This window comes from Helobdella robusta, assembly GCF_000326865.2.
Source record: "Helobdella robusta unplaced genomic scaffold HELROscaffold_48, whole genome shotgun sequence".
Lineage (NCBI taxonomy): Eukaryota > Metazoa > Annelida > Clitellata > Rhynchobdellida > Glossiphoniidae > Helobdella > Helobdella robusta.
The window spans coordinates 334,754-346,717 of record NW_008705215.1 but is presented as its reverse complement, the minus strand read 5'-3'; the positions used below and the strand labels follow the sequence as shown (position 1 = coordinate 346,717).

Here is an 11,964-nt window from a genome sequence, read left to right as displayed (position 1 = left end):
TGATGAGAATGTACTGAGATATTTGAAGTGAGAACACAAACACGAACATGCAGAGAGGAGCCAGCGACGAGCATCGAATCGCATTCCTTCACCAGGTTCTGCACGGACGTGACGATCCACTGCGGGACGGCCTCACCGAAGAAGATGACGTCACACTTCATGGCGCCTCCACATGTGTCACATTTTGGTGGCTGGAATATTATTTTATTCCAATTCAAATTACACGACGATGCACCTTTTAACAAGTGATCATATATTTGCAACAATCAGAGTTTATTATTGTTATAATACTCGCTGTCGTAACCGATTTACGATGCGACGGGTTCAAATCTTCGATTGAATAAAATACTCCAAACAGTTATTAGTTATTAAACTTTATTTACAGAAGAAATCAACTAATCGTTTATTTCTAGCAATTTCAAATTAACACAACAATTAACTTTTAAATTGTTCAAAATCTATCGCTATGACAACGTCAACAAAACAAATCAAATATCGCTTTAAATAATTCACCGAATCGCTATTCACAAAATCAAAAAGTCACGAATTTGCAAAATCACGAATTTCACTAATCCCGAATCTTCTTGCGACGTGCGCTTACATACTCTTCGCAAGCGTCGTTTCTAGATTCTTCTAGATGGTCCGATTCTAGCATACTCTAGTCTAGAATGCTCTAGTCACTAGAACATTCTAGAATACGCTAGAATCTAGTGCGTTCGGTAGCACGGTTATAACATTACCCCCTTCTTAGTTCTGTTCGTCCCGAACAGCTTTCGTTCCGGTGTCCGCATGGTACGGAGCCAGTCTATCCAAATGAACGATCTTCATTCTTGCTCTCGGCTTCCGATATTCCTGAATACGGTAGACGACGTCATTCAAGCGGGTGATGACTTGATAAGGTCCTTCCCACCCTCGCTGGAGCTTTGGAGAACGTCCTTTCTTTCGCTGTGGGTTGTACAGCCAAACTAACTCGTCGACAGCAAAACCGCCACTGCTTCCTTTCAAGTTGTATCTGGTTTTGGCCGCCTCCGTGTTTTTCATAATTTTAAGGCGTACGTAACGGTGGATATGGTTTAATCGCTGTCGAAGATTATCCACGTATTCTGTTAATGGTTGGTGTGGTTCAGGTGGTACGCCATATTTCACATCAGCTGGAGTTCTTAAGGTAGTCCCAAACAGAACTTTTGATGGCGTTTCTCCAGTAGTTGTGTGGATAGCACTCCGGTATGCCATAAGAAACAATGGTATATGACGATCCCGATCCCGTTGATTTTCGTCGACTATTTTAGCCAGATGCTCAATCAGGGTTTGGTTAAATCGTTCCACCATACCGTCAGACTGTGGGTGAAGAGGTGTCGTTCGAGTTTTGTTTATACCCAGCAGCTTGCACATTTCACCAAACAGTTGTGACTCAAAATTTCGACCTTGATCTGAGTGGAGTTCCAATGGGACACCATATCGACTAATCCAACTGAGTACAATTTCCTCAGCGACGGTACATGCTTCTTGGTTGGGTATTGGAAACACCTCAGGCCATTTGCTGAAATAGTCCGCTACAACCAGAATGTAACGGTTTCCATAATCTGATACCGGAAAGGGTCCAGCAATATCTATAGCAATCTGTTCAAAGGGGACACCAACATTGTAGATTTGCATTGCTTCTTTTAGCCTTCTTTTGGGTCTTTTGACTGAAGCGCATGTGTTACATTTTCGACACCAGCTCTCTACATCTTCTCTAACGTGAAGCCAGTAGAATCCTTCTCGTATTTTGTCAAGGGTCTTGTTCACTCCTAAATGTCCCCCAGAAGGGCCGCCATGCATTTCATCAAGGATTTCGGTCGTTCTACTTCTTGGTATTACAACTTGCATGCGGTGTTTTGATCCATCAGCTGATTCCCATTTTCGTTTCAGCTAATCCACTTCCAAATACAATGAGTCCCACTGAGCCCAATAACCCTTTAACACGGTACTATATTCTGAGATGCTTTGCCAGTCCGGTCGCTTGCCCTCCTTCTTCCATGTGATCAGATGTTGTAGGTCCTCATCCGCAAACTGTGCATCAGCAAGATCCGTCGGTGTCCAACCGTCATCCGCTGATATTGTTGTTGCTCTTATATCTTCCGATTGTATCTTCTCCTCGTGACGACAGCAATATTTGCATCCTGGTAAACATGGCCGACGGGAGAGAGCATCAGCATTACTATGAGTTGTTCCTTTGCGGTGCACGATCTCGAAGTCGTACATTTGTAAACGCTCCAACCATCGGGCCATCTGTCCTCCAAGATCCTTGAAGTTGAGGAGCCATCTTAACGCTGCATGATCAGTTCGGAGAAGAAATTTCTGTCCATAAAGGTACTTGTGGAAGTGTTTTGTTGCATTGACTATTGCTAGTAACTCCTTCCTGGTTACACAATAGTTTCGTTCGGGCTTTGTGAATCCTCTGCTATAATACGCTAGCACCTTTTCTTCTCCGTCTATATGCTGTGACAAAACGGCTCCGATTCCGTTGTTACTTGCATCAGTATCTAACACAAACGTCTTGCCACGAACTGGATATGCTAGCAAAGGAGCATCACATAGTTCAACTTTTAACTTTTCAAATGCTGAGTCGCATAGGGTATTCCAGTTGAAAAATCGGTCCTTCTCGGTAAGTTGGTGGAGAGGTCTGGCAACTTTTGCATAATCCTTTACAAAACGTTGATAGTACGTTGCCAATCCAAGAAAACTGCGCAATTCATTTTTATCGTTTGGAGTTGGCCAGTCTTTCACAATTTCTATCTTGCTGGGATCGGTTCGAACTCCATCTGAAGATACCACATGTCCCAAATAGTTAACTTCTTTAGAAAATAACCTGCACTTTTTAACGTTCAGCTTTGAATTTGCCACCCGAAGTCTTGTGAAGATCTCCCGTAAGTTTTCGACGTGTTGATCAAATGTTCTTCCTAGAACAATTATGTCGTCTAAATAGACAAGACAGGTTTTCCAGTTAAGACCTTGCAATACACATTCCATCTGTCGCTCGAATGTAGCTGGAGCATTGCACAATCCAAAAGGCATGACGGTGAATTGCCACAACCCCGATCCGATAGAAAACGCTGTCTTTTCGCGATCGTTCTTGTCGATTTCTACTTGCCAGTATCCGCTTTTCAATCAAGCGTAGAGAACCAACTTGAGCCAGATAGGGTGTCCATGATGTCATCAATCCTTGGTAACGGATAGCTGTCCTTTTTAGTCACATCATTTAACTTCCTATAATCAACGTAAAAACGGGTAGTGCCGTCCTTCTTTTTTACCAAAACAACTGGCGAAATCCAGGGACTTGATGACGGTTTGATGACGCCTTGATTCTGCATTGTCGTTATCATTTCGTTTACTTCTGTTTGTTTTGCTAGAGGAAGACGTCGTGGTACTTGTCGGATCGGTTTCGAATCCTGAGTATCAATTCGGTGAGTTACCAGAGCTGTTTTACCTTGGTCATTGTCACCGGTTGAAAACACGTCTGCAAAATCAGCAATCAACGCCTCGGCTTTTAGACGGTCTTCTTGATACAAATTGAGTTCATCCAGTAGATTTTTGGTAAGTTCTTTGAGTCTACCTTTGTCAGTTGGTAGAACCTTTTCCTGTTCCTTCATATCTAATGATTTCACCAAATTTATTGATTGGCAATTACCTATTTCCTCGCCTTTTTTAATTTTAATAGTGTGTTTAGCGGTATTCATTATTCTGACAGGAATAAGACCATTTTCGTTCGCTTCTACCAGGCATTTTCCAATGACCGCGTTCTGTACATTTGTCGTTGAGGTTGGCTCCATCAAATAAAACTGATGGCCCCCAGGATCGCAATTTAACTTGCCCATACGATGTTTTCAGATGATTGAGGTAGTTCTATGTCACAATCGACTGTCACTCGAATGCATTTTACGTCGCTATCCCCCATTATCACTTCTGTATTTCTCCATCTAAGAATGCGTTTTTCTAAGTCAATTTTGAACCCATATTTTGTCAGAAAATCGACACCTATTATGCATTCGTCGATGATATCCGCGACTAAGAAAACCTTCGAATNACAAGTCGCCTAGCTGAACAGTACGGAGAATCTCTCCATAGACTGGTCCTGTTCCTCCGGTACCTGTTCGAAGGATGTATTTGTTAGAAGTCTCTTTCTTCAGATTGGGTACCAAATCAGATCTTAAAATCGATTTTGTTGCTCCGGTGTCGACTGTAATTACACATTCTCGTTGATCAACTTTTCCGTTCAGCCATAGGTCGTTTCGATTTCGATGTAGTCTGGAAACGTTAATTACGGTACTGGGGGCGTCAATTCTACTAGCCAACCTCTGCCCCACAAAGTTGGCTCTTATTAGTTTTCCGCCCCTTCGTTAGAAGGGGCCGATCGTGATACAGGATCATCTTCTCATCTTTTGCGCCATCTTGTCGCGCAATTTCGGCAGTAGTTATCTTTTAGGCGGTGTTTACAATCACGACGTAGATGGCCTTTTTCACCACAAATCCAGCATTGGGGTACACCATGCTGTTGAGGTTCGCGTTTCACAACCACTTTCTGGCAAGGGCATTCTTCATGTACTTGGCGTAGACGTACGTCTCTTTTTGATGCTCGCTTTGCCGATTCAAAAGTGAGACTGTGCGCAACGGCATCCTTGAGTTTTCGTTTATCTGACAAGAGAAGGGATTGCTTGAGTTCCGAATGACGAAGGGCTTTGATAAACGTATCCAGGGCAGTTTCGTCTCTATGCTCGGGGTCTGATGTCGGATACGACAGCAATGTCAACCGTTCGATATTTTGTGCCAGCTGCTGAATGGATTCACCAGCTCGTTGCGTTCTGTTTCTAAGTTGAGATCGATAAATCTGTTTCATGTGTTCTTCACCATAACGTAAATCCAACGCGCTAACCAGAACTTCATAGTTGAAGTGGTTCTCCGCCGGAATCGTCTGAAGAACCTCTGCTGCTGAACCTCGCAGGGCCAGTATCAGTGCTGTTGCTCGTTCTTTTCCGTTCCAACAGTTACTAGTTGCCGCTGCTTCGAACTGGGTTTTATAAACGTTCCAGGACATCTCTCCGTCAAATGCTGGTACCTTCAAAGTTTTTCCGGATGCGTGATCTAACGGCATGGTCATTTTTTTGGATTGCTCCAATTCTCGCTTCAATTTGTCTATCTTGTGATCTACCTCAACGGTCTGACGATCAAGTTTCTGCTCGATCATTTCTATTCTTGTTGACTGTTCTTCAATCTGTTCTGCCACTTGCAATTTTACGTGTTTTAGCTGGTCCTTGATCTGTTTTAACTGCTCTGTCTGTCGTTCGGACTGTTGCTTGATCTGTTGTTTTAACTCTTCTGTCTGTCGTTCGGACCGTTGTTTTAACTCTTCTGTCTGTCGTTCGGACTGTCGTTCGGACTGTTCTTTGATCTGTTTCATTTCAGTTGACATACTAAGCAGAAGTTCCATCATTTTAGCGGTTGTAAACGTGCCTGTGCTAATTTCATTGTCTTCGTCAGCACCATCAAACTTGAATTCGTCTGGGTTCTTACCTTCGTCAATGAGAGCTTCTCTCAGACGTGCTACTAGTACTTCTTTGTTGCCACTTGTGACAAGGCTTCGTTTCTGTAGTTCTTCTCGTAGCTGAACTACGTTCAGACCACACAGTTTTGACATCATGTTCTTTTTCTATGAGTAGTAATTCGCTGGTCGAAGATCCCACTTCTGACACCAATGTTATAATACTCGCTGTCGTAACCGATTTACGATGCGACGGGTTCAAATCTTCGATTGAATAAAATACTCCAAACAGTTATTAGTTATTAAACTTTATTTACAGAAGAAATCAACTAATCGTTTATTTCTAGCAATTTCAAATTAACACAACAATTAACTTTTAAATTGTTCAAAATCTATCGCTATGACAACGTCAACAAAACAAATCAAATATCGCTTTAAATAATTCACCGAATCGCTATTCACAAAATCAAAAAGTCACGAATTTGCAAAATCACGAATTTCACTAATCCCGAATCTTCTTGCGACGTGCGCTTATATACTCTTCGCAAGCGTCGTTTCTAGATTCTTCTAGATGGTCCGATTCTAGCATACTCTAGTCTAGAATGCTCCAGTCACTAGAACATTCTAGAATACGCTAGAATCTAGTGCGTTCGGTAGCACGATTATAACATTACCATTATTACTACTAATAATAATATTATTATCTGTAGTTTACACAAACTGATAGAAATTGGTTTGTAGAATCATGGTTATTTTTGAATTCTAGATTTTAAACTTCCAAGTGAAAAATTGCTTGTTGAAATTATAACAATGGACAGCATAAGAGAATAATGAGAAACAAGTGAGGATCATCGAAGAAAGTTTCCATAAATACAGATCAACAAAATATTGTTAACAAAAACAAGCAAACAAAATATAGCTAAACACATTACTTTAATATCTTTGTTGAAAAAAGAATGTAATCAACAGAGGATCATTGTTTAACAACTTGCAAATAAATTTCGCTTACTATAAACTGATTGACAATAGAATCACTGACTAGTACATCTCCATCCAAAGCGATATGATTGGCTGGTTTAATTTCTTTCAACCAATCAGAATTGAGTTGTTGCATCATTTCCTGAACCTTGTATCGGGTGGTTACCTCCCCGCACTGAGTGCATATCACCTGTTTGCATCGTTGGTAGTGGGTATTTGATGGTATTTTTTAACTGCCCAAATTATCAAGTAAAATAATTATGATACTAAGCTACAAAAAAAGTCAAAATAATATGGCCAAGAATGTGGGATATTATCATGTAAATCAATCAACATACACACACATACAAAGACTAACACACATAGAAACACGCTGACATACACAATCTGATTATAAACTGTAAATTACCACGACTGACATATTTATTGTTCCACAGAAGGAAACGCTGATGAAAGCTAGACCAATGTGCAGGCATTCTGAGCACAGGAGGTTAGCAATGCAAGCAACGAAAAGCATACACACAGACACATACAAAGACACATACAGAGAAATACTCAACAAATAAGAGAAAGACGCACGTGACCGTAATTCATCACGACTGGAATGCAAATAATTTTCCACGAAAGTACAGACTAGGTTATCACATCAGTGTACGGCCATTAAGACGCCAACACGCAAGCACTCTCTCCTATATAAAGAGATGCAGCATTAAGCATAGGACACAAGTAGATAGGACACACACAAGATATACAAGATAAGAAAAAGGAGGTAGAGGTAAAGGAAGAGAAAAAGCAGGTCTATTGGTTTTGTATGTATCTATCATTTTTATTCGTTTATATCTTCTCGTCTTTGAAAAAGAACAATCAAACTAAAATGGGTGAGTTTGTGTTTGATTCACTAAAATATAATATTTCTAATCGTCATAACTAACATAATAACTAAGTCGTATAAGTCATCAATTTAATTCGTCACCACTGTACATTCATTTAACGATAATCGAGTTTGATGGCCTAACCATGTTCCTGTATAGATACGGTATTCAACACAACATTACGCTGGAGAAGCGAGGTATCAACATCAGAAGAAGCATTACAATCTACATAAAACAACGCAACACACATCTACATAATAATATTTATGTAGAGCATATATTGTCACCTAATAAGAGGGTTTTCAAACTTAAAAAGATTAAACGTGGACAATGGCCACCTCCAAACATGCTCCAATCCAATTTTATTGAGACCAATTTTTGATATTATCAAGTATGTGAATAAGGAAAAAATACCCAACAGCAAACTGTATTGTCACACACACATGCAGTAAGGCACACACACAGTAACACACACACACAGTAACACACACAGTAACACACACAGTAACACACACACACACACACATATTGCAGTTACAACATATATTAGTATGATAATATAATTAATATTGAAAGTTTTACGCGAAATATATTTATAATCACTACCTGATGAATGTTTCCATGGAGCTCCACGACTTTCTTGCTACCAGCTCTCATATGTAATCTGTCAGTATGGCAAATATGTTCTTATTTTGAAATAATTTTTTAGTTTAATCAAATAAAAATCAGTATAAAATAAATATTAGCACATGGTGAATGCAAAATAAATAAAAAAAAAAAATTTACAATGGAACATTAACAGGAAATGAAGACAAAACTAACCTATCAATGTTCTGTGTGACCAGAAAGTGAACTAAACCCTTCCTCTCCCAGTGAGCAAAAGATTTGTGAGTGGCATTTGGCTGAGTGGCAGATAATTTGGGCCAGGACACAAAGTTCCTCAGCCAGTAACGCTTCCTCAGAACGTCACTGCACATGAAATCGTTGTAGTTGAGGATGGGTCGCGTGCGTCTGGAGTACAAGCCGATGTCTGGTGACCTGTAATCTGATGTGGAGACGAAGTTAATGATTGAAAGCTGAACAATAATTTATTCAGTATATAACGAAGTGCAGAACAGATCAATATAATACAATATGATCAATATAACAACTAATTATAATACAATTAAAGAAATGGTATGAATTAAGTGAACATTATCTGAATTTCAAAAGTAGATTATTTATTTAATTTATGATTTATAATTCAAATCACTCAAGAAGATTTTATAATTTGGATAAAATTTACTTAATGTTACATCCTTCGTTCAATCAGATAAACAAAACCTAACATGATAAATATTTGAATTTGAAAAATAAAATGATGATATTCCAAATTATTTAATATGTATTAAATTACCAAACTCTATGAGGTACTTAATTAGTATATTTTAATTATAATATTTACTATAAATAGCGAACCGGGAATTCCACTTTCAGTCGAGACACCAGCTCCGGTGATGACGAGCAACTTTTTTGATTCACTGACGAAATCATTTACGAGTAATAATTCTCTCTCATTTGGTGGACATGATCTCGGTACCGTGTCGCACAACTTGTTCAAACATGTTGAAAATCTTCTGGCTATACTTTTGGCAGCCATCTTTCAACTAAATAAAAGATATTAGAAACAATTCTAATCAATGTGGATTATTGTTTCATTTTATTATAATACAAATAAAGTGAAACATAATTTAATTAAAAACCAGGGTTATTTAAAATTATTCTATCATTTAATATCAAAAAATTGCATTTATAATATAATTTAATTTTAGTTTTTTCTGAAATATAAATTACAGACATTGAAAATATTAATATAATATTAATATTTAATAAATAAAGTGGCAAGATTAGGATCGAACAGCTATCATAGGTTGAAAGTTTTGACACAACTAGAGAAAGCTGTTTAATTCTGTATTCACTTACTTACTTGAACATTAAAGAAAATTTAAAATAAGTAATTTTAATTAACAATTAACCCCCTTAAAATAAGAAATTTAAGGCTTAAAAATAAAACATTTTTTTCAAACTAAAAAATCTTTAAAATTTAATTAAAGAACTGTCCAACAGAACAGGCAGTAAAATAGTCTGTAGTTTTTAAATTAAAATTTAGCATTGCATTTATTTTATATATCAGTGAAAAACAAATTAATTAATAATTATTTTAAAGAATAAAAATTAAAACTCTAATAATAACAATTACTTGGTTTTTGAGAGTTTAGAGCGAGTCTTTACTTAGTAGTAGAATACTAAATTATTATTATAATATAAACTATAAATTACTTAAAGTTTTTACAGTTATTTACTTTTATATTTTATAAGTCTTTAACTAACAAAATATTTGCCTAATAAATATTTAAATTTAAAAAAATATATTTATTTTGTTTCATTTATTTTAAATATTTTGTGAAATCAATTTTATTTTCAAAAAACGGTAAAATAAATTTTTCTTTCTTCTTTTGTCCACACACTGTAGGAAATATTCATTTTCTACAAACATTTATGAGTAGAATTATTTTTATTTTTTAACTATAAGAATTTTTTAAGTTTTTTTCTTTAAAAGAAGATCTTTAAAATTCTTTCATAAAAAAAACAAGAAATACAAATTAAATCGTAAAAAATATTCTTATTTTATTTACAAATCAGCGAGAACGGACTCAACATCATCAATAATAAAACGCACACAATTATTCGCATTTAATTTGAGAATTAATTAAAATATTAAATTAATGCGTAAAATGTAATATCTGTATAAAATATATATAATATATATTATATATATATATAAACCTATATATATATATTATACATATTTTATATATATATATATATATATATATATATAAACTCACATTAAATAAAAATACATATACATACTAATAAATATATAAGTTATATACTCGCCATTAATTAGTAATTATATCGCCCCCATCATCTTCATAGTTTCCGACGTTAATGTGCTCAAAGATCATAAAATATGTTTGGAGAGGTTATTGAATGCATTACGTATTTTATTCCACATATATATATATATATATATATATATATATATATATATATACATATATACATATATATACATATATATATATATATATACATACATATATACAATATACATATATACATATATATACATATATATATATATATATTGGTAAAAGACCATAATTTTTACAATATTCTATAAATTCTATAAAAAAACGAACTATAAACATATTAACGCCAAACATTCGATAGAATTTATAGAATATTGTATATATATATATATATATATATATATATATATATATATATATATATATATATATATATATATATATATGTATATATTACACATGTGACAAAAATGTAAACCTACCGCGGAAGTTATGTGCCGTCACAATTGGCATTTGAACTGCAAACGTACGACTTGTTCTTGACCTGGATAGGCAACTGCTTTGACCCACTCATTGTTGAAGCGGTGAAATCATGGCAATCATTGCCAACCAGCAGATGTGTGGCGGAGTGCTTGTTGCTCTTCTTAAACTGGGAGGTTTGAACATTAGGTCTCTCAAACACTATGCTGAGTCTACGCAATTATCTGAAAGCAAACGACAGTGATGAACTAAAGTGTTTGTGGACCGAATCGTTCAAAATTACATCAAAATTGACAACCAGCTCCTAAATTCGAGCGACATCAAACCGACGCTTAAATCGTTAATGCTGCGACAGCAAAGTGCAGAACTTGAACGACTGACAACTTTTGTCACTCCTTTGCCAGGGTACAATTAACAAAGCAATTAGTAGTCATATTCAGGCAGCTCGGATTACTCACTGGTCGCGATACATTGCCGGTCTTCCAAAGGTTCTGTTCAGATTTGTCAGAAAAAGTTTGATACAGCAACTGCCGACAAATGCAAATCTGTCCAGATGGAGAAAGTCTTCCACTACCCAGTGTCCACTATGCAACAATCAACAAACTAACAAACTTGTACTCTCCAACTGCGGCTCAATATCGGCGTTAAAGAGGTATACAGACCAAGACACAACAAAATTCTAACAATAATTCTAACAATAATTCCTGAAAAATGAAATCATGCGCCAACCTCCACTCTCCATTTTTGCAGTTCTAGAGACATTGCAACAAGACGAAACTATTGAAAAACTGGAATAAACAGCCTTTCACGAAACGAACCTTCTTAAAATATCTAAATACTCTAGTTGCTTGCAAAATAACTTAATTGACGACTTAAAACATTTAAAAATAAATACATTCAAAATTTCAACTCTAGGTTTATTTAAAATATTTAATTTATCTCTTATAAACATTATTTGATCTGATCATTTCTGCAATAGCCTCATTAAATCTGCAATGTCGTTGCCGTAAGCTATTTACTGCGATAGAAATGTGACTTGAATCAATTTTGAAACTAATTAACTTTAGTTGTACTCATTCTTTTTGAATGAAAAGCTTCGTAGACTAAATTAAAAATTTTTCATTATTGTTATTATTATTATTTGTAGTAATAGTAGTAGTAGTAGTAGTAGTAGTAGTAGTAGTAGTAGTAGTAGTAGTAG

General features: G+C 36.0%; 1 protein-coding gene across 1 annotated transcript in view; it reads right to left on the bottom strand.

Annotated features, from left to right (window-relative positions):
• The window catches only part of HELRODRAFT_114375 (hypothetical protein), an 11,924-nt gene extending 1,903 nt beyond the window's left edge, over nucleotides 1–10,021 (bottom strand). The window contains exons 1-7 of the mRNA XM_009026552.1: nucleotides 9,959–10,021; nucleotides 9,779–9,933; nucleotides 8,827–9,014; nucleotides 8,191–8,413; nucleotides 7,975–8,032; nucleotides 6,528–6,686; nucleotides 48–191 (exon numbers count right to left, since the gene is read on the bottom strand). Coding sequence (XP_009024800.1) covers nucleotides 48–191; nucleotides 6,528–6,686; nucleotides 7,975–8,032; nucleotides 8,191–8,413; nucleotides 8,827–9,007 — 765 coding nt within the window. The 5' untranslated portion in view covers nucleotides 9,008–9,014; nucleotides 9,779–9,933; nucleotides 9,959–10,021. The remainder of the gene's footprint in view (nucleotides 1–47; nucleotides 192–6,527; nucleotides 6,687–7,974; nucleotides 8,033–8,190; nucleotides 8,414–8,826; nucleotides 9,015–9,778; nucleotides 9,934–9,958) is intronic.
• Between the last annotated feature and the right edge of the window lie 1,943 nt (nucleotides 10,022–11,964).